Below are 18,378 nucleotides of genomic sequence, written 5' to 3' on the forward strand. Positions count from 1 at the left end.
TTAGTCAGAAATGTTTATGCTATGTAGTGCGTTTAATTGTTAGGAACTCAACGAAATGCAATTTCCTATGTGCTGCATTCTGCCCATCACCTCAACTGTCTATGATTGTACGCCAAATGTTAGTATCAACGAATGCTAATTCTTCAACGATGCCTATCTATCTGTAACCCCATCAATTGCAAAAATGAACGCTGTAATGTAAAAAGGGGCGACTGTGGAAATTGAAGAAATTGATGTACATAAACAGCATTCATTTCCCTTCTTCTCACACTCCTCTCCCCGTGAGCACCATGAATACCGTAAATTATTGACTGTATCACTCTGCCAGTAAGAGCCCGTACCCATATGCATATGTACAGCCATTCTAGGCACCATGGCCTTTTTCCCATTGGAATCCCCGGCTTCCCGCCTGCGCGTATCTTAAACCCCCTCTCATGCATAGACCATGAAACCCTCTCCCTCTGCGCGACCCTGCTGCGAAAGGCAACCCTCCTGCTTGACCCGCACAAACCCCCCCATTCCCTCTTGAAGAGGCATCCTTCGCCTTAGCCGACATAGCCCTCCCCAGCTACACCTGACTGCCCCCGCTCTCTCATGTACGGGTCATAAGATCTCTCTCTCTCTCTCTCTCTCTCTCTCTCTCTCTATGTGACTCAGTCTCTGTGTCCACCCTGGCCTCCCCCCCCCCTCCCTTCTCCTCACATGGGCAAGTCATAAACCTTCTTCTTCTGCAAGACCCTGTCCTTGGGAGCCACGGTCGCGCCTGACCAACACCTCCTTTCCTTCCATGAATGCCCCTCTGTTGACAAGCCTTCCCTCTGCGCTCGATTGTCCATGCGGCATGAATGCCACTCCTTTGATGACCCCTTCCCCCGAGTCCGGCTGACCACACGTGTCCGAGGCCATCGCCTGAGCCAGGAGATACCCTTTACGGCCCTTATTGTATGAAGTCACTCCTCCTCAAAGGACCCACTATTGATCCTGGCCACCCCACCCCCTGGGCTATGATCAGGCGCACACATCCTAAACAGTTGACGGAACACTCAGCTGCGTGATCGCCCTCCCCTCTTATCAGCAGGTCAAGGGTCCCTATTGTGAACATATATGGGGTAGGATTGACACGAGGATTATAGGGATGTCTTTTCTTTTGCGTCACACTGCCCTGATTGTAATGTCGAGTGTTTTGTAGGGTATAAAAGAAGGAGTCTCAGCTCACTTGTTAGAGCAACTCCCGAAAGACACTGTGCTTCGTGTCCGAAATGACTGGCTCTCCTCATGAGAAATAAACTCTGTTCTTGATTCCTGCTTCCAGCGCCCGTCTCTTCATTTGGTAACTATTCAACATGGGAACTAAGAGGCGGTTTGCGCCAGCGGCCTGGGCATCGATAGTAATATGGGCTCCTGTTTTACAAAGTGTGGCAGAGTATCCTGTCCACCAAACTCTAAATACGACACTTTGTTCCCATCTGTGGAGGCCATCCGCTGCATTTATGTCTGGGAAATGCTGTGCTATGTGTATTTCTTCAATGAAAATGCCCTCAAATAGGGCTTCATTTAAAATATATATATATAAATAAATAATAAGCGTTGGACCCAAAGTTTTTCTTTGAAGTTAGCTGCGGATGCTGCTAAATGCCAACAGTGCTAAATATCAAAGCTGCATATTCTTGATTTCACTGCATGCCTCTTTCTTCCACCATCCTACAATTCCTGTCTTTTTTTTCTAACAGGTGCCTTTTTATCAATCCTTTATGCCTTTATGTCTCTGTTTTCCTAGCGGTCTCCCCCTCCTTCTTTCTCTGTGTTTCTCTTGTCTGCCGGGTCAGACTGTTGATGAAAAGCATGTTCTACTTCCCAAAATTCAAATTTCGGTCCCGGGTCCTCGTCCTCTGCAAACACTTGTCTCCATTTATTTTTCATTAATTTTGTGTGATTTCGTAACACGTTATATTTTGCATCGCTGTCTTATGTTTCATAACGTTATGCAAAAGGTTATGTCATCATGTGTTTTATGCCTATGACTTTGACCCGTACAACCTTGTTCATAACGTCTAGAGATATTGTAACAGAACACTATATAATTATTCTTACTCCCAATGGGACATCTAGCTGACAGAGTCCAGCCGAAAATCTATCAGGTGAGGTGGCACAGAGAAACCATGTTTTATTGTTCTGCACAGGATGTCTCGGTTAGGAAGGGAGGTTGTTGTGGAGATAACAGTGCAGAACTTTGTCCCTGCCACCCCCATGTTCCCCCCTCCAAGGGAGAGCGATTTGAACCCCTGTCTAGGCCCACCACCCCTCTCGCACTGGCTCTACAAACGACGATAACCGGCTGACATGTTCGACCCACGCCCCATCCACCAACTGAAGTTCTTAGACACAGCATGTTTGAAAATCCCAGGAGGTCCTGTTTTCCGCTACAATGTTCTGCTATTTCTGACCCCTTTCTGGCATTCCACACAGACCCTGTATAAATAAGTGCATCACCAGCGCAGCGCCTGGAGACCAGCCAACAACGCTGGGTAATCGGAGCACGCGCCCGAGTTACCAATCGGAGCCAGTGGAGTGGGAAGAGTTTTTGGGGAGAGAGAGAAATACTGACGTTTTACGAATTGCTTGCTCGGCTGAGGAGAATTTCCGCCCCTCGCTCTCAGTGCACAGCTGGACCGCCGCATCCAGCGCCACGCCTGAGCTCGCGAGCCGCGGCCCTCAAGAGCGCTTGTTCCCGGCGTCTCGAACGTTCGAACGCACGCGCTACCTGGGCTCTCGAGATGCACGTCACCGGCGCGCTGGCGGTGCTGCTCCTCCTGCTGGAAGAAGGGTGTTTGAGTGAGTACCCCTGCACCTAGGGCCACAGCTCCTACGCTTCCCTGGCCTGGGTTTTAGTAGCTAATGAAGTTCAGCGTTTATTTCCTCGCATTCTGGTACTTGGAGGCCTGATGCTATAATAATACTATGTCTCGGAATGAACAGGAGAATAAGACCTGGGCTGGGTGAGCTACGCACACATGCACCTGGGGGCATCTGTAAACTCTGAGGTGCTCGGTGGACGTTACAAAAATAGACCAGATTAAGGCAGCAAAAGTGTGTGTTATTGTTAAATGCAGAAGGCATTTGAAAGGTGTGCACCTAATGTATTTATTGGGTTACCTTGAGGTTTTTGAAAGGTTCGTGTGTTTGTGGCTAAAGGTTCGTGTGTTTGTGGCTGGGAAAGACGTTGTGAGGTAGAAACAAACTCGTGGCAGATATCCCAAGCTGTTCCATATCAGGCGTAAGTAGTTCATCCAGTCGCGTTTTACTACGAAATGTTCTCACGCAGGTAGTCCTTCGTTTATGTGGAAAGCAAAAATGCAAGCACCAAAGTGACAGATGGGCAGGGGAAGTCTGCAATGAAAGAGACAAATTGAATTACCTAAGTTGTTCTTTAAAAGGGGCTATAATTGCAGTAGTTCCCAGACCCGCTGACCTTGAAACGGGTCCCTAACAGGCACTGTATTCATGTCAAGTCAAGTCAAGTTAAAATTTGTATAGCGCACTACTCACCCAGAGGGTCTCAAGGCGCTTGAGGGAGGGGGGTACGTTACTTATCAAATATCCAAGTTTTTAGTTGTTTTCTGAAGGAGAGGTGGTTCTGTGTAAGGCGGAGGTGGGTGGGGAGGGAATTCCAGGTTTTGGCCGCTAAGTAGGAGAAGGATCTTCCTCCCATGGTGGATCTTTGGATGCGTGGAATCGCGGCGAGGGCTTGATTGGACGATCGTAGTTGGCGGGTGGGGGTGTAAAAGGTCAGATCGAGTGTGTAATTCCTTTTGACTACAGCATATGGTGGTCTCTAGGTGTCTGTGTAAGTGCAGGTTGGGGGCGGTTGTTTATAATGGGCCAGGATTTAGTTCTCTGGGGTTGAGGCTGAAGGTAGTGCAAGTTACTCATAGTGTCTTTCTGTGGGTCATAAAGATGTTCAGAACACATGGAACCTGATTCTCAAAGGGCCTCCACACTCGTGGTGGAGGTCCCGCAGTTGTGGGGGAGTCTCCGCACTTGGGGTGGAATCTCTGCAATGTGAATTCTCATTGCAGGGATTCTGCCCACAGTGCTAAGACTCCCACGACTGCGGGACCTCCCTCAGGAGTGTGGAGGCCCTTTGTGAATTAGGCCTATGCTCATCCAATCCTTGGCTTCCTTGTTTAGCGCACAGAGCAACAGTCACGTGTGGTGAATATAATTGTGATTCCATGTGAAGGTGTCTTACTGATGGCGTTTACATGCCCTCTGAACAGTGTGCAAACTGTGCCACCTGGGACTTTCTGCTGCATCAGCCTGCATGTGATTTATACAGTTATCAGCATTTGCTAAGCAAAGTTCTTCCGATTGTATTTGTTCCACTTTAGCCTGGCACTTCAAATCAAAATGTGAGTGTGCTAATGTCAAATAAACAAATTGCCTTATGGCTCTCCCGTTAGTTTTTTACTGGTGCCCTTCATTCAACCTTGGTTTTTTTTCCTTTAGTTATTGGGGTATGGTTTCATCACGTGTGATCTGTGTAGTGGTGCATGCGTTCATTGTCCTATGTACTGATGATTTCTGCTCGGAGTATTTGAGGTGTAAACTTGTCTTATAATGAGCGAACTGTAGATTCATCTCGTTTTATGATGGCAAATTGTTGTCTATTCCCTGCTTCGATGGTTTGTGTAGTCAGGAGGCCTTTTTGACACATATCTGGCTACATTGCTGTGTTGTGTGTGTGTGGGTGAAACAAATACATTCTATTGGTGCTCTGAGAGAAGATTGTGTGGAAAGGGATGTGCTTGATGGAGCGGTATCATTTTGCTGGCTATATGGCTTTGGTGTACAATGTGGCTGTTGTTACAGTGGGTGTGACTATGTGTGACTACAGTGTTATACTGAATCTTTGTGTTTTCAACAATATGGCTCTGGTACTGAGTTGTGCGCCTCAGGAGATGAAAAGCCTGTGTAACATACACTCTTTTCGTTGTGATTTATTTTTGCGCATCCACACTGCTGGAGCATATGGGGTTTTACAAGGTTGTTGCACTACATATCACATTGCTATATGTTCCAGTAAATTTTTGCATTGCAATTTGCAATATATTTAAGTGGTACATAAATAAACAAACAAACATTATAATGCTTTCTATCATGTTATTGTCCTGCACCTCGTTCATTGATAGCATGAGGGCTTTCTAAACAGTAAGGATTGCGCTGGCACTGGATGTGCAAGTGTCTCCTAGGGCACTGACGGTGAGGTGCTGGACCAACCAGCAGAACTATAGTCAAAGTTTTCACCAAAGTTTTTCTTTTTAACTTTTCATAAGTATTTTATTCATACTCGTAGAGATTATTCTGTGTAAATGCTTGAGATTTATTCAACCATAAATCATGTATATCCGACTTGGTTATCATGTATTTGACTTATTTGTCAAATACATTCCAATGCATTTCGGCCATGAGGCCTTCATCAGGGAAATCTGTGAAACAAAGGTTGTATCTATCACTATCTTGCATATTCACAAATATTTATCAATGAACAGTATGTTGTAACAACGTACAACTGGGTAATGTTGGTTGAAAAAATATATCCATATGTCTACATTGAACATAAACGGAAACAAAAATATAAATATAAGCAAAACAATCACTGTTGTATTAACTAAGTTAGATGACTTCCCCTTAATCTCCTATCGTGGCGCATTGTTATAATCTACTTGGAAATGTGACCCGGAGCTAATGCCCATTACGCGCTGGGATATTAAATGTGACTATCTCTGCGGGTTACCCACCCTAATCGGCATACAAATGGCCTTCTAATACGTGGTTTAAGTTACTTCGTAATAACGGCTACGTGCTTGCCGGAATCGGCATTTATACGATGTTAACAATTGCCGCGTTTGTTTATAAAAACGCCTTGGTGCTTAGTTTGTTATGCTCGCGTCTTAAGGGTGAGAATTTTAAAGTTTAGCGCTCAGAGAGAATGCTTACCGGAGTTGAAAGGTTCTCCGAAGGAGCACGACTCACGCCCTAAACCACCAAATAGAAAGTGCAGTGCACGGCCATTATCCACAATGGCTTTCTAAACAGGACAGTCTAAGAAGCGAATAGATGAACAGACAGACTCACTCGGAATCAAAGAAGAGGCATCATAAACATTACTCAGACTTCTATTGTAAGCGGGCCAACAGACAACTGACCACGTTGGCCCATATGTAAATTGAGGGGTGTTAAAAAGCCACTCAAATCACTAATCTATATAAGATTACTGCTCCAGTCTCAGGCCCTCCCTGAAAAGGAGGGAGTTTTTGGTTAAACTCTAGATCCTTTCTCAAGTTCACCCAAATGTGAAGATATCTGAGAATTATTCATACCTGCAGCCCTAGTTAGATCATCTAGGTGAGAGTTTTTCTGAAGAGAAATTCCATGATCTAGTCCATCCAAGTATTAGAATGAAGCCGCTCAGAAGGAGTCTGTCCAAAGATCGCATATTCATTGCACCCAGGTGACTTTTACCTAGATGAGATATCCCATAAATAGGGCTGTCAAAAGTGAGATACAAGTACAACAGAAAATTATTTAGTCCACAAACCCCATGTTTTCTTACCCAGATTATCAGGGTGTTGGTCAGCTGACACTTCCTCTGGCCTCAGATTCCCTGATAATGCCCACCCAGACGAGAGATACAGAGTCAGCTGAGATGTATTCATCTGAAGCAAGTACTAAATACAGACAATTTAGCAAAGTCAGGCTTTCACGTTTGTCATAATGAAACAGATGAGCAAATCCATTGCACAGAATCCAACTTTTGGGGTCTACTTACATGCCACAAACCTAAAGAAGGGGAAGATTTTCACCCGACGTATGGCCAATAGAAATTTATTTTGTGATATCTATAAGGATGCAGACACATTGTCAAAAAGTACTAGTGTTGTAAGTTACATGCCCTGCGGGGGGGGGGGTGGTGTCCAGGGCACCTGACCAAAAAGTAGGGAAAACTGAGACATAACACAGGTCCTGGAGCCCAGCTGGAGGAGGATTGGTACTTGTACTCCTGTGAGGTCCACCCAAGTGCTACGTATGTTTGCAGAGATAAATTCAGAAACCCATAGTCTGCATTGAGGGTGCATTACTCCTGTAAGATTTACCTTGACGGCAGAGTTGGGAACAGCAAGTGATTACGGGAGATGAAATTGGGAAGGCCTGCAAGGTGCATTGCAGTAATGGATGAGCTTGAACTGGTATAATGGGACAACAGGGAAGTTAAAGAAGACATCACACATGAAGGAGAAGTGCAGAGATAGAACACTAGGAAGAGGATAACAGCAGGTCGAGGGCAAAGGGTCAATTTAGGGAGGTGGCCATTTTTTTTTATTGTATGACCTCTATCACCAAACATTTGAAAAACCCTAAAATAAGTAAATGCTAAATATTTCTTACTGGCTTAAATACAGAGTTTATTTTATTTAAAAACAACACCGTCAACAGCGAAGTCTGGTGGCATACTGGTGGCTAGCAAGAGGAGCACAGGGGGCAGAAGTGCAACACAAAACTTGAAGTGAAAATTCAAAATGAACTACATTTCACAACGGTCAGTCAGCAGTTGAAGGACAGCCTAATTAAGCCAGGCACCTAATAGACTTTCCAGGTGTCAACACCAGCTGGAGAAATGGATTGAGCAGATGGAGCTGGGAATCTTTTTTTCTGGAGAAACTCTCTCAGGGAATTGGTATTACTTAAGAGTGCATCAGAGCACACAGTGACACAGAGCAATTCTGCATATGCTTCTGAGTACAATGCTCACTCAGTCTACGGACTGGCTTTATATTCTGAATTCCATATGTGTATTCGTACACCGGCCTTTCATTTCCCTATTCCCTTTAGCTGCTCTTCCTGTGTTTACTTCAGTCCTCCCCAACTACTCTTTTGTTCCGTGCATCTTTACTTTATACTCGTTTCTCCCTCTCTTTATCAATTGTCAAAGCGCCCTGAAGCAGACATAAGCAAATATGATGACGCCATCGAAAACACCCAAAATAAATCATTTGAATTTAAAGTTAGCTCCTTGGGGTTACCGCCTCTCTGCAAATGGTTGGAATGTATAGTTTTTTATCCTGTGCTTTTCCTTTAGAAGTTGTTGCTCTCGGATGCTCTAGTGCTTTTGGATTAGTGGAAGCAGAACAAGGATACTACTACCAGAATGTCCTTGGCTAGCAAATGGGAGTCAAGGACTGGAAATAAGTTGCCTTGACACACAGAATAAAAGAGGCAACTTTAATTACAAATTCCCATCTGTACCCTCCAAGCCGTGTCTAAACACTCCTTTCGCTTTGTTTCACCCACTCTCTAATGAGGGGCTAGTGATTAATGGGCCCACTCCAGGAATCTCTGCTCGATGGCCCGGTTACAGGTTCAAATCCTGGTAGGTTCACTCAGCCTTTCATCTTTCAAAGTTGATAAAATGAGTACCATTGAGTTCGGTAAAAATAATAATCTGAAATTCAGCACCAAGATCCACAAGGAACGAATGTGGGCTTTACAAATACACAAAATGGGTCTATTTTCCACCCCTGTCTGGCGTGATCGGCATCTATACTTCCACCCACCCCGAGAGGAACTCATCTTCCCCTCTCTCTCTTTGGTAATAAAGCGCTCTGAAGAGGCTAAATAGTGATATATGAGCAAACACCATACTGTGAAAACAAATAAACGTTTGCCTTGGATCTGAAGAGGTGGAGTGGCTCTGTACCAATATTATATTGGAGCGTCGAACAGTTCTTTGTTATTTTATGGTTTTTATATCTACGGTGCGTGTTCTGCCTTTAGTATGAACGTGCAGTACTTTCAGGGTTCAGATACGTTTACACCTTGGGGTTCAGGATTCTATCACAGACCGTGAGTGCAGACAACATGCTGCTTTTGTAGGTAATATTAGTTAGTAGGACATGGTGTGTTTAACCAGTGGTCTTTATCAATTTGAATATATACAATCATTTTTTTGTCACGTTAAGTGTGTTTTAATGTTATAGAGAGTAGGGGGAGGCTGGAGAGAAGAAAAGTTGGGGTCAGTGTGAGGAAAGGACAAGATGGCAGAAATGAGGAAAGACTGCTGTGCTTGGAGTGCTCTTCTTCAAATCATAAGTATCACATTGAACAGAGCAACATCATGTAGGGTGGATGGCCTGAGATATTTTAGCAGCAAGGAGGAAGGGCTGGAGCAGTGGAGATGTTGGGGAGAGCAGGAGTGTCTAGGTGACATAAGAGGTAAAAGCTAGGGGTGGGGGTGCCTGGTCTGACTTCTTTTGATGATAAAACATAAGCTTCGGTCCCCACAAATAAGTATTTGTGTCCACCACTGGGAACCACCAGGACAAATCAGCTACTGGCAGTAGCCGAAAGCCCACCTCCTCTTTCACACAGAGCCTACTCACTTGGTACCAGCACCCACCCGCTTTCTCACGTTGCCCTTTGTGGCCGCCAGCCTCTCTCCAGTGATTGCCATGAGTGACTTGTGGCGTGCCAGTTGGTTGATCTGGTGGGAATGAGATGTATCCAGGGTTGAACACGTGAATAAATACTTGTTGAATTGTCATTGATTTCTAGAGACCACTCTCTTAACACCAGCGCATTCCATGCACTTCACCAGAGTCATTCATTGCTGACAAGCATGCATCTCTCACAAGTTCTGCTTGGACAAATGTTTGGATGCTTTAAAAGTCAGTGACTTAGAGAAGAGAACATTAGGTAAACATGCACTGAAGGATTTCAACCCCAAATCATGGTGGCCTTCCATACATCAGTGGTAGGTGTGAGTGCGCCATGAAGGCTTGACTCAGGCTCAAGCCAGTCAAATAACTCATGGTCCACTTGAACCTCGAGTCAAAAAAACGAGTTGTACCTTCATGGGGCTTGTACTACTCTCATGCTTTCCTTTGTAACAAGGCGGCCATATTTCCCCGTCCTTCCTGCAGCGGAGGAGGTGCTGCCCAGCGTTGTGCTGTGCACGTTTGCCAAATCCAATGGTAGTGTATACACTGCAGAGTGTTGTGAAAGTGCTGGAAGAGGGATGTTACCTTAATGATTTTTTCGAGCACTCTCACTGCCCTCTGCTGGCAATTGATTGCCAGCCCATCTGAAATGCCTGCCCATCCCAGAGGGTTATGAAAGGTGGAAAACCCCACAAGGTGCCGGCTCTGTGTGGTAGTATCCCTGAAGCCTGGCTCTGGACTTTACTCCTGTCATGTGTACTCTGTGGGCTCTTACAGACCTTATTTTGTTAAAGCATGTAATTGCCTTACTAAAGGTATTGAGCCTCAATGAAAGAATATCTTTATTCAAAGTCAGGAGTAGCAGGAAAAATCAATATTTCTATAAGAGATCCCTGACTTAACTTTGTAATTGTTTCCAGAAATACTTCTTGTTTGAACTTGATTTAACAAGAAAGACTTACACTTATTCAACAGTGCACTGATGCAGCTTTTCAAAGCATTAAAGACAAAGCATTAACTATATGCACAATGGGGAAAAAGATGAGAGACACATCCAGGGCCTCACTGTGCAAAGTGAAACCATGAAACTTGTGATCAGTCCCAGGTTTGCTGCTTGACCTAACAATATATTGTAATGTATTGTAGTGTAATTGCCCCTAAGCGCTTTTTACTTTATTTTACTGTGTTCTTTGCATTTATCATTATATGAATAATGTTGCTCCTTCCAGAACAACAGCCTATGCCACATATAGGGTACACTGACATCTGAATTACCACTTGGTTCAATAATGGTATTGTCGTGAGGCCCCAGTGGAGCGAGGAAAAGGCATGTTTCTAAGTTCATATTTAGGAATTATCACTAAGGTAAAATGCTTCTGCAGCTTAAAAAAGACACTTTTTTAAACTTTGGAAGATTCTTTATTATATTTTTATACAACGTGTGTTGAACTAATTACATGCCAAATATGTTGATGGCTCAGCTTGTATTATGGCTCCTAGAGCCTAGCGAGACCCTTGGCTAGGCTTTCCCTTTCCTGTTAGTTTTTTTCTGGATTTCCCACCGCTTAATAGCAGGGTGTCTTCAATGTTCAGATGGAAGAAGATTTCTGGTGTCCTGTAAATTGTCTGTCTGTCTGCAGGAAAAGGACGATTCCATGCTATCCTAACTTGCGTCAGTCACCATGCCTGCACATTCAAGATGTGATTTTTTTGCTTTTGAAATATCTATATATTTAATTGCGCCGTGGCGTGTTCCAGGCGGTCTGTTTACAATAGAACAGTCATAAAGAGATGATTGCTTCGGTTCCGCCAACATCAACTGCAGGATATTACACACTGTCGATACTATGCAAGCAACAATTCTGCTATTACACAGTGTTACAGTCCCACACAGAGGCCCTTGTCAGAGCAGGAAATTACACACTACATATGAGCTCATTCGGGCAGTGGTCCGAGCCAACCTTGACTATTGCCAGCCCCTTTACACTGGCCTCCCGAAGAGTCTAGAGACGTGGCTGGCTGCGAGGGTGCCAGCCCTTTCGGGTCAATTCCAGTTTCAAATGATCAAAGTATTCTCAGGCAAGTAAAGAGATATAATCGCACCAAAGGAATGAGTACATTTACTTAAAAATTCTTAACGCATTCACTTCATAGTTATGAGTGCCCTGGGAAATGGGTTGGTATTTCCTCCCACATAGGGTTATTGTGGGAGCGGGGAAAGGCCGGGCCATAAGGAGTGAGACCATGAGGGTCCACCAAGGAAAGAGCGATTACTTGGGAAATTGGTGATTCCTCATTCCTCCCAGACTTTCAGCAGCGACACCTCTGAGTGAAAGTAAACAGATGTGCGATCGCATAATGCCTATGGGGCCAGTAACCGCCGTGGCCAGCACTTTCAGAATGATGTGGCCACTCGTAATAGAGGTGGGCACGCTAGAAAATTAATTGAAAGAGCCGAGCCAGAGCGTAACCAGGCAGTGCTTAATTTGTAAGTGGCTCTTGTCAGGAGCCACTGCGGCTTGCACCACACATTGCCCCTTCCAGCGCTGCTAATGATGGTAACAACACAACTACTAATGATCACACTCCTACAAGTGTGACAATTCAGACTGCTATAGGCCCCCAAAGCTTTAAAAATGGCTTGGGTGGCAGCTAATAGTCATTTATAATGTATTTTCAAATTAATAATTAACTGTTGTTGTGGTAATCTCTAAATTTGCCAGACAGAGCCACCAGTTGTGGCAGACCATTACAAGCGCCAGTGTTGACAATTAAGTGCGGGTGCCGAGCACTGGAAAACACCGGCTCAAATTTAGGGGTTCTGCTTGGCTCTAGGAGCCTAAATATGAATGGCTCCAGCAAAAAAAAACATAAATCCTTATGGAAATAATGAATATTATGCACAGGCTTAAAGTTTAATCAGGCTGCTTGCTTATGCTGCGTTCTGCATTTTTGTTGGCACCTGCGGTTCAACATATATTTCTAGTAAATTATTGCCCCTTTTTAGTAATGGATAGTCCTACTAGTATGACACAGCCGCGGTTGGTAGTGGGAGTACCTGCCGGGCGGTGACGTGGGGAGGGGGAGGGGCAGGGTGGGGGGTACTAATCTATGGATTACGGAGGTTTACAGGTAAGTAAACATTTAAATAAATAAAACAAATTTCGTTGTGCGCACTGCATCGTATTTGGGGATGCAGTGCATGCAACAAAATTTGTTTTATTTATTTAAATGTTTACTTACCTGTAAACCTCCGTAATCCATAGATTACTACCCCCCACCCTGCCGCTCCCCCTCCACACGTCACCGCCCGGCAGGTACTCCCACTACCGACCGCGGCTGCAATGACATACTGAGTCAGCCCACATCTGCATTAAATCTATGATATGCAGTGTCGTACTGGCCTATAAGCCGTGCCCGTCAGGCTGGTCTGACAGACTACTGTGTGGCCCTTTTTTAGCAGTTTATGGACCTGTTTTATGGCCAGGTTGGCCGCTTTTTCGTGCTTTCCTGATAATAGCCCAAACATTGCCTGATGCAAAGACAATGCATGCAGCCTCTCATACCTTGCAAAATACCCATAAAGTGTGCCTTTACAATTTGAAAACTGGCTTTATTTGCAAATGTTGGCCACTTTTTTAGCTATCTGGTTATTGTGGTGTCCGGGCCTACTTTTTGTTCCAGTCTGACAGCGATGACATTCCTCTTACTCCTAGACTTCTGCAGTAGGCACTTAACCCCCCAGAGCTGTCTTTAATTGTACAAATTCAAGATTCACATGATTTCCCCTTAAATACCCACACAAAATGTAATGGTGGTTCACGAGGTGAGGGCCCACATTAACAATTTCATCTATGTTTTCATATTTGCTCCCCTCTGCTTCTATCTGCCCCCCCCCTCCGTGCAAAACACATTTCACTGAGAAATCAAGCTGCCATCGTTTTCAGCACCCTAAATGACCCAGTGTTGTTTTTTTTTTTAAACAGTTTTTATTTTCAATTGAGCAAGCTGTTAGAACAAATCAAACAAATACAGTCATCTCCTGTTCCAGTAATCCAGGCTAAACAACATCATATCAGTTTCCGTATGTGAGCTTAGGACAGTACATCTCCAGTTGAAACCCCACAGATCCTTCCACCCAGTACCCCACCCGCCGCCCCTCAATCCCGTCAACATTATCAAGCCCTCTGCAGCACTAGGATCGTCTCTTTCATGGGCTGCTCTCTGGTGTGAGTTCTATGCGTGGTGGCTCACATAAGTTCCCCCTGGCTTCATTCCACTTCCCCCACACCCGTATCCACTTCTTAGGGCAACCCCTATGTGTGTAAACCGCCTTCTCGGCTATCATAGCAATGTCCATATCCTCTTCCCACTGTGTTTGTGAGGGTGTCACCCCAGAGCCCCAGTTCTGTGCTATATTCTGTTTTGCCAGGGCCATACCCAACGTTACCCATGTTTTCTGTGCCACATTAAGATCTGTCGGTTGCCATATGTTCAAGATACAACAACGGGGATCTGCCAATATCTCCACCCCATTTACTTCGGAGAGTTGCTCCAGGATGTATTCCCAGTATGATTGTATGTTGGGGCAAGCCCATAACGTATGGTAGTAAGTACCTGCTTGACCACATCCCCTGAGGCAGAGTGGATCAGACGCCCGCCCTAGTTTATGTACCACTGTGCGGGAGTAGTAGACACGAGAGAGGATTTTAAGCTGCACCAGTCTCAAACGGGAGGAGATTGCGGCCTCTCTCGCTGATGCAAGTGCCTCCATCCAATCCGAGTCGTCTATGTCCCCCAGTTCAATTTCCCACTTGCTGCGCAGCACTTCTGTGGGGTCAGGTAGGTTGTTGACCAGTTTCCGGTACGTTAGTGAAATGGCTTTCTTATCTAAATGATCTGTGAGGAGCCTGTCTTCCAGTGGTGAGGCGTCCACCAAAGTGGTGTCTGGGGGAATTGGCACTTTGGAGTGCATGCCTGATTTGGGAGTAGCGGTACAACTCCGTGTCTGCCATACCGTATTTTTCTTTGAGCGCAGCGAAGGAGAGGATTTCCCCCTAAACCCATAAGTCCCCAATGTTTGTAATACCTATGATGTCCCAGTGTCTAAACCCTTTGGTGTTTGCTAGTGTGCCCAAGCGTCGTGTTTCCCAGAGTGGAGTAGCCAATGTGAGCACTCCCTCCCACCCCAATGCCTTCTGGGCCGTGTGCCATACTCGAATCGTGTGGGCCGTGGGGCCAGTCAGCGTCAGGCGTCTCTTAGTGGTGTATAGAGCTCTCATCAGGCGGTCAGCCGGTAGTACCTCCCTATCCAGTCTGTAAGCTGGGTCGTCGTAGGGTGCATGCAGCCACTGATTGATTACCACTAGTTGAGCCGCCCAGTAATACAATTTCACACTTGGAAGTGCTATGCCCCCATCATATCAGCTCTGATTCAGTTTGGGTTGCGCTATGCGGGCCGGACGCCCATCCCATAGTAAGGTTGCCACTTTGGCATTGATAGATTGGAAATATGAGAGTGGGACCGGTAAAGGAGTGTTCTGTAGTGCATAGAGAAATCTGGTAAGCGCCAATATTTTAAAGAGCGCCGCTCTGCCCAACAGGGTAAGCGGGAGAGATCGCCAGTGTGCCACATCTGATTTTAGTCTATGGAGTGGTTTCAATAGGTTCTCTGCCATAAAGGTGGTGGCCTGGGGTGTAACGAAGATTCCCAAATATTTAAATCCCCTGGCCGCTATTTGTAGTGGGCAGTCTGGGGGCAGGGTCGGGGCCGGGCAGCGCAAAATGTAGAGCAATGATTTAGCCCAGTTAATTGTGTAGCTGGATTTCTCCCCAAAGCCGGTTAGTATATCCAGAAGGGTCCGTAGGGATGCTGTCGGGGATGTCATGTATAGCAAAACGTCATCGGCATACAGGGAGATACGGTCTTCCCAGCCCGCCTCCCAGGTTATCCCTTGATATAGTGGCGTTGTGCGTGTCAAGGCAACCATTTATTCCAAGATTAAGGTGAAGAGGAGATGCGAAAGTGGGCATCCTTGGCGAAATGACATAGTGTTGACGTTTTGGTGTTGACTCAAATGTTTTTGTTAAGCACGTAGCTCATGAACGGGAAAAGCAACTCTGTGGGTTACTGCACCTGCCACAGGAGCATATGTGTACGCTGCAGTCACTGGTTTCAATCCTCACAGGACGGATTTACATTTACACTTTCAGGGTCATTGTACGTACCAATGAGCTGGATAATAGTTAAAAATAGGTACCTCTGTTGGTTAACGCACCTGCCATAGAAGTTTGTGTTTCAGCTTCAGTGCCCTGGTCAAAATCGCTGAATGCATAGGCGCATTTCTATCTCAAATATGTATAAATAAGTATTCAATTTATCGAGCAAAGACTGTATCGTGATTTGGTGGGTGTATGTATTTTTCTATTGTTACCACTGTTTTTTGTTTATTGTCTATTTTGCCTTGACAATTTGTTATGTCGCTTGTCATGTTTCACTAATTGACAAATATGTATTATGTCAGCTGTTTTTTGACATGTTGTTGGGACTCCTCAACGTTTGATGTGTTAAACATTGATTCTTTAAAGTATGTTGGCATAATTTTTTATAATTGATGTATTTGTATGATATCAATGAAAAACATACATTTATAAAAATGATATATATTTTTGATATACAAAAATTGAAAACCATTGTGGGACAATTGTATTTTTATATTGGATATATTACCTTGTACTAAATTACTGATTTGGGAGAAGTGTTTTCTGTTATATACCTTGTTGTTTTCCTTGCCTTCTTCTCCTCAAGTATTTATACACTCAGGGACCCTCTAGTTTTTTCTTATCAAAATCGCAGAAGGGCCAAGTTGGCTGTAATGGAGATACCAACAGCCCCTACAGTGCAGGATGCTTTTGACCCTATACCCACCCCCTCCCACCCATCAGGGGGCCCAATTCAGCCAAATATCAATTAATATCTGTAAGATATGAGACTCGCAAGGGCCCGTCTGCACATACAGGTGGGTCTCAACATTTTGTGTTATGTCACTGGGGCCAGCTCGGACTTTTATACTTTCAAGGTCGGTCACCAACATACGCTCCAGGTAGTTTGATAATAGTAAAAACAGTAATCAGTAGCAATTGTTTTCCTTACCTTTTCCTGCTATTCAAGTGGCATCTGGCAAGGAACTGTAAATGGCATAGCTACCTGGGTGGCACCAGAACCGGGCACTCTTTTGTAGTGCAGCTCTGAGGCCTACTGTTATCAGGGTCACAACGAGTGGAACGAACAGTAGAGGGCACACGGGAAGAAAGAAGGGAATAGGAGATAGAGGAAGATGGGGCGTGAAGTTTCAGCATGCCAAATGCCAGAATTAACGAACCTTTTGGGTTCGAGGGTCCCAGAGGAATCTGAGATGACCCAGAAGCAGGTTCGATCCTTCAAGGGCTCGCTCACTTCTAACTCATAAAGAGGACAAAGGCCTTTTTGTAATGGTCAAGCTCATTATCTTCACCACTAGCATTTCAGACAGTGTTCTTGTTTGTTATGTCTTTCTTTGACCCACTGAACTAACACTTGTGTTATTTCATCAGCTGAGTCGTTGATTTCTTAAGGGTTTCCTTAGAGTCAAATCACAATTTTCATTTCAGAGTCTAAAAGTAACTTAAGGCACGTAACAGGCATATTCCAAGTAGAAAATAATTAGGGGCATATTTATAATGCCTCTGTAGCACTTTTGCCCAGCCGGAACGTCACTTTTGTTACACTCCGGAGGGCGGAGGCGCAGTGCGCCGGCCTTTATCTACAAGGCCATGCAAAGCCACCCTGTGTGCCTTTTCATGCCCTTGTAAATATGGAGTAAGTCACTGCTTTGCACTGCATGGAAAGGGCATTCCATGGGTGTTACTTTGGGTGTAACACTGCCCCAGATTTACAGCATAGTGTAAATCTAAGGCAGCGCCTAAACAAACACCATCCCAAAGCAGTCCTCTGCAGCACAAAGGAAAATGCCTCCTTTGATCGTTTTTGTACAGTAAGGTGTCCCTTTCTGCAGAAAAACAATCATACCAACAACACAGACACCCTTGCACCATGGTGAAAGGTTGCCTGCTTGCTGCTCATCTGCAGTGTGTGCACCAGTACTGGCAGAAATGACAGGAATGTGCTGTATCTGGTAGATACATCACATTCCTGCCTTTTTCTCGTGACATAGGGCAGCGCAGCTAGAAGGCATGTGGCACTGCTGTATTCCATAATAATGTAAATATGCCCCACAGTGTTCTGACGCATTGTTGGAGTTGCATCAGTCTTACAACCAACTCCAGCAAAGCGTCACTTCAATGACAAATGACGTGTCAGCATTTCTGACGGATCCATGAATCCTTGTGCCAAGGAGCACTGTATTGTGAATACAGCACATTCATGGCGTAGTTAGGGCATTTGCGGCAGGCACAAGACATCTTACTCATCGATGCAGATGCGTCAGTTCTTGTAAATATGCCACATAGAGTTCTTTCCAGGGTGAAAAGGCAGTCACTGTATACTTGTGATTATAGTGTCCAGTCATTCAGTGGTGACTCCTCTGTTGGAGTGGAGGAGCGTTGGCCCACTTAAATGCCCCGAGCCCTGAGATGATAAATAAAATGGTAATTTTTCATTACCATTATATTTTTCATCCTGACTCGCTCAGGACGGGGTTGGAGCTGCTGCTGAATGACCGCAGCAGGGACTGGTATGAGGGTGAGTTGCATGTGCACTTTTCATCCTGAGAAGCCACAGAACCCCGCGCTTCGATCGTTTGTGTCCGTAAAACAGCATATTCCGCTGCAGCATTGTACTGCCAAAAGGGAGTCTTCGTATTAAGAAGGCTTCCTTGCTGACTAA

General features: G+C 45.0%; 1 protein-coding gene across 2 annotated transcripts in view; it reads left to right on the top strand.

Annotated features, from left to right (window-relative positions):
• The first annotated feature begins 2,601 nt into the window (after positions 1–2,601).
• PLAC9 (placenta associated 9) overlaps positions 2,602–18,378 on the top strand; it is a 170,965-nt gene continuing 155,188 nt past the window's right edge. The window contains exon 1 of one of the 2 annotated variants that reach the window (XM_086922428.1): positions 2,602–2,832. In XM_086922428.1, coding sequence (XP_086778554.1) covers positions 2,775–2,832 — 58 coding nt within the window. In that variant the 5' untranslated portion in view covers positions 2,602–2,774. The remainder of the gene's footprint in view (positions 2,833–18,378) is intronic. The other variant, XM_086922429.1, reaches the window with a different exon arrangement.

Source organism: Lissotriton vulgaris, chromosome 5 (genome assembly GCF_964263255.1).
Source record: "Lissotriton vulgaris chromosome 5, aLisVul1.2, whole genome shotgun sequence".
NCBI lineage: Eukaryota > Metazoa > Chordata > Amphibia > Caudata > Salamandridae > Lissotriton > Lissotriton vulgaris.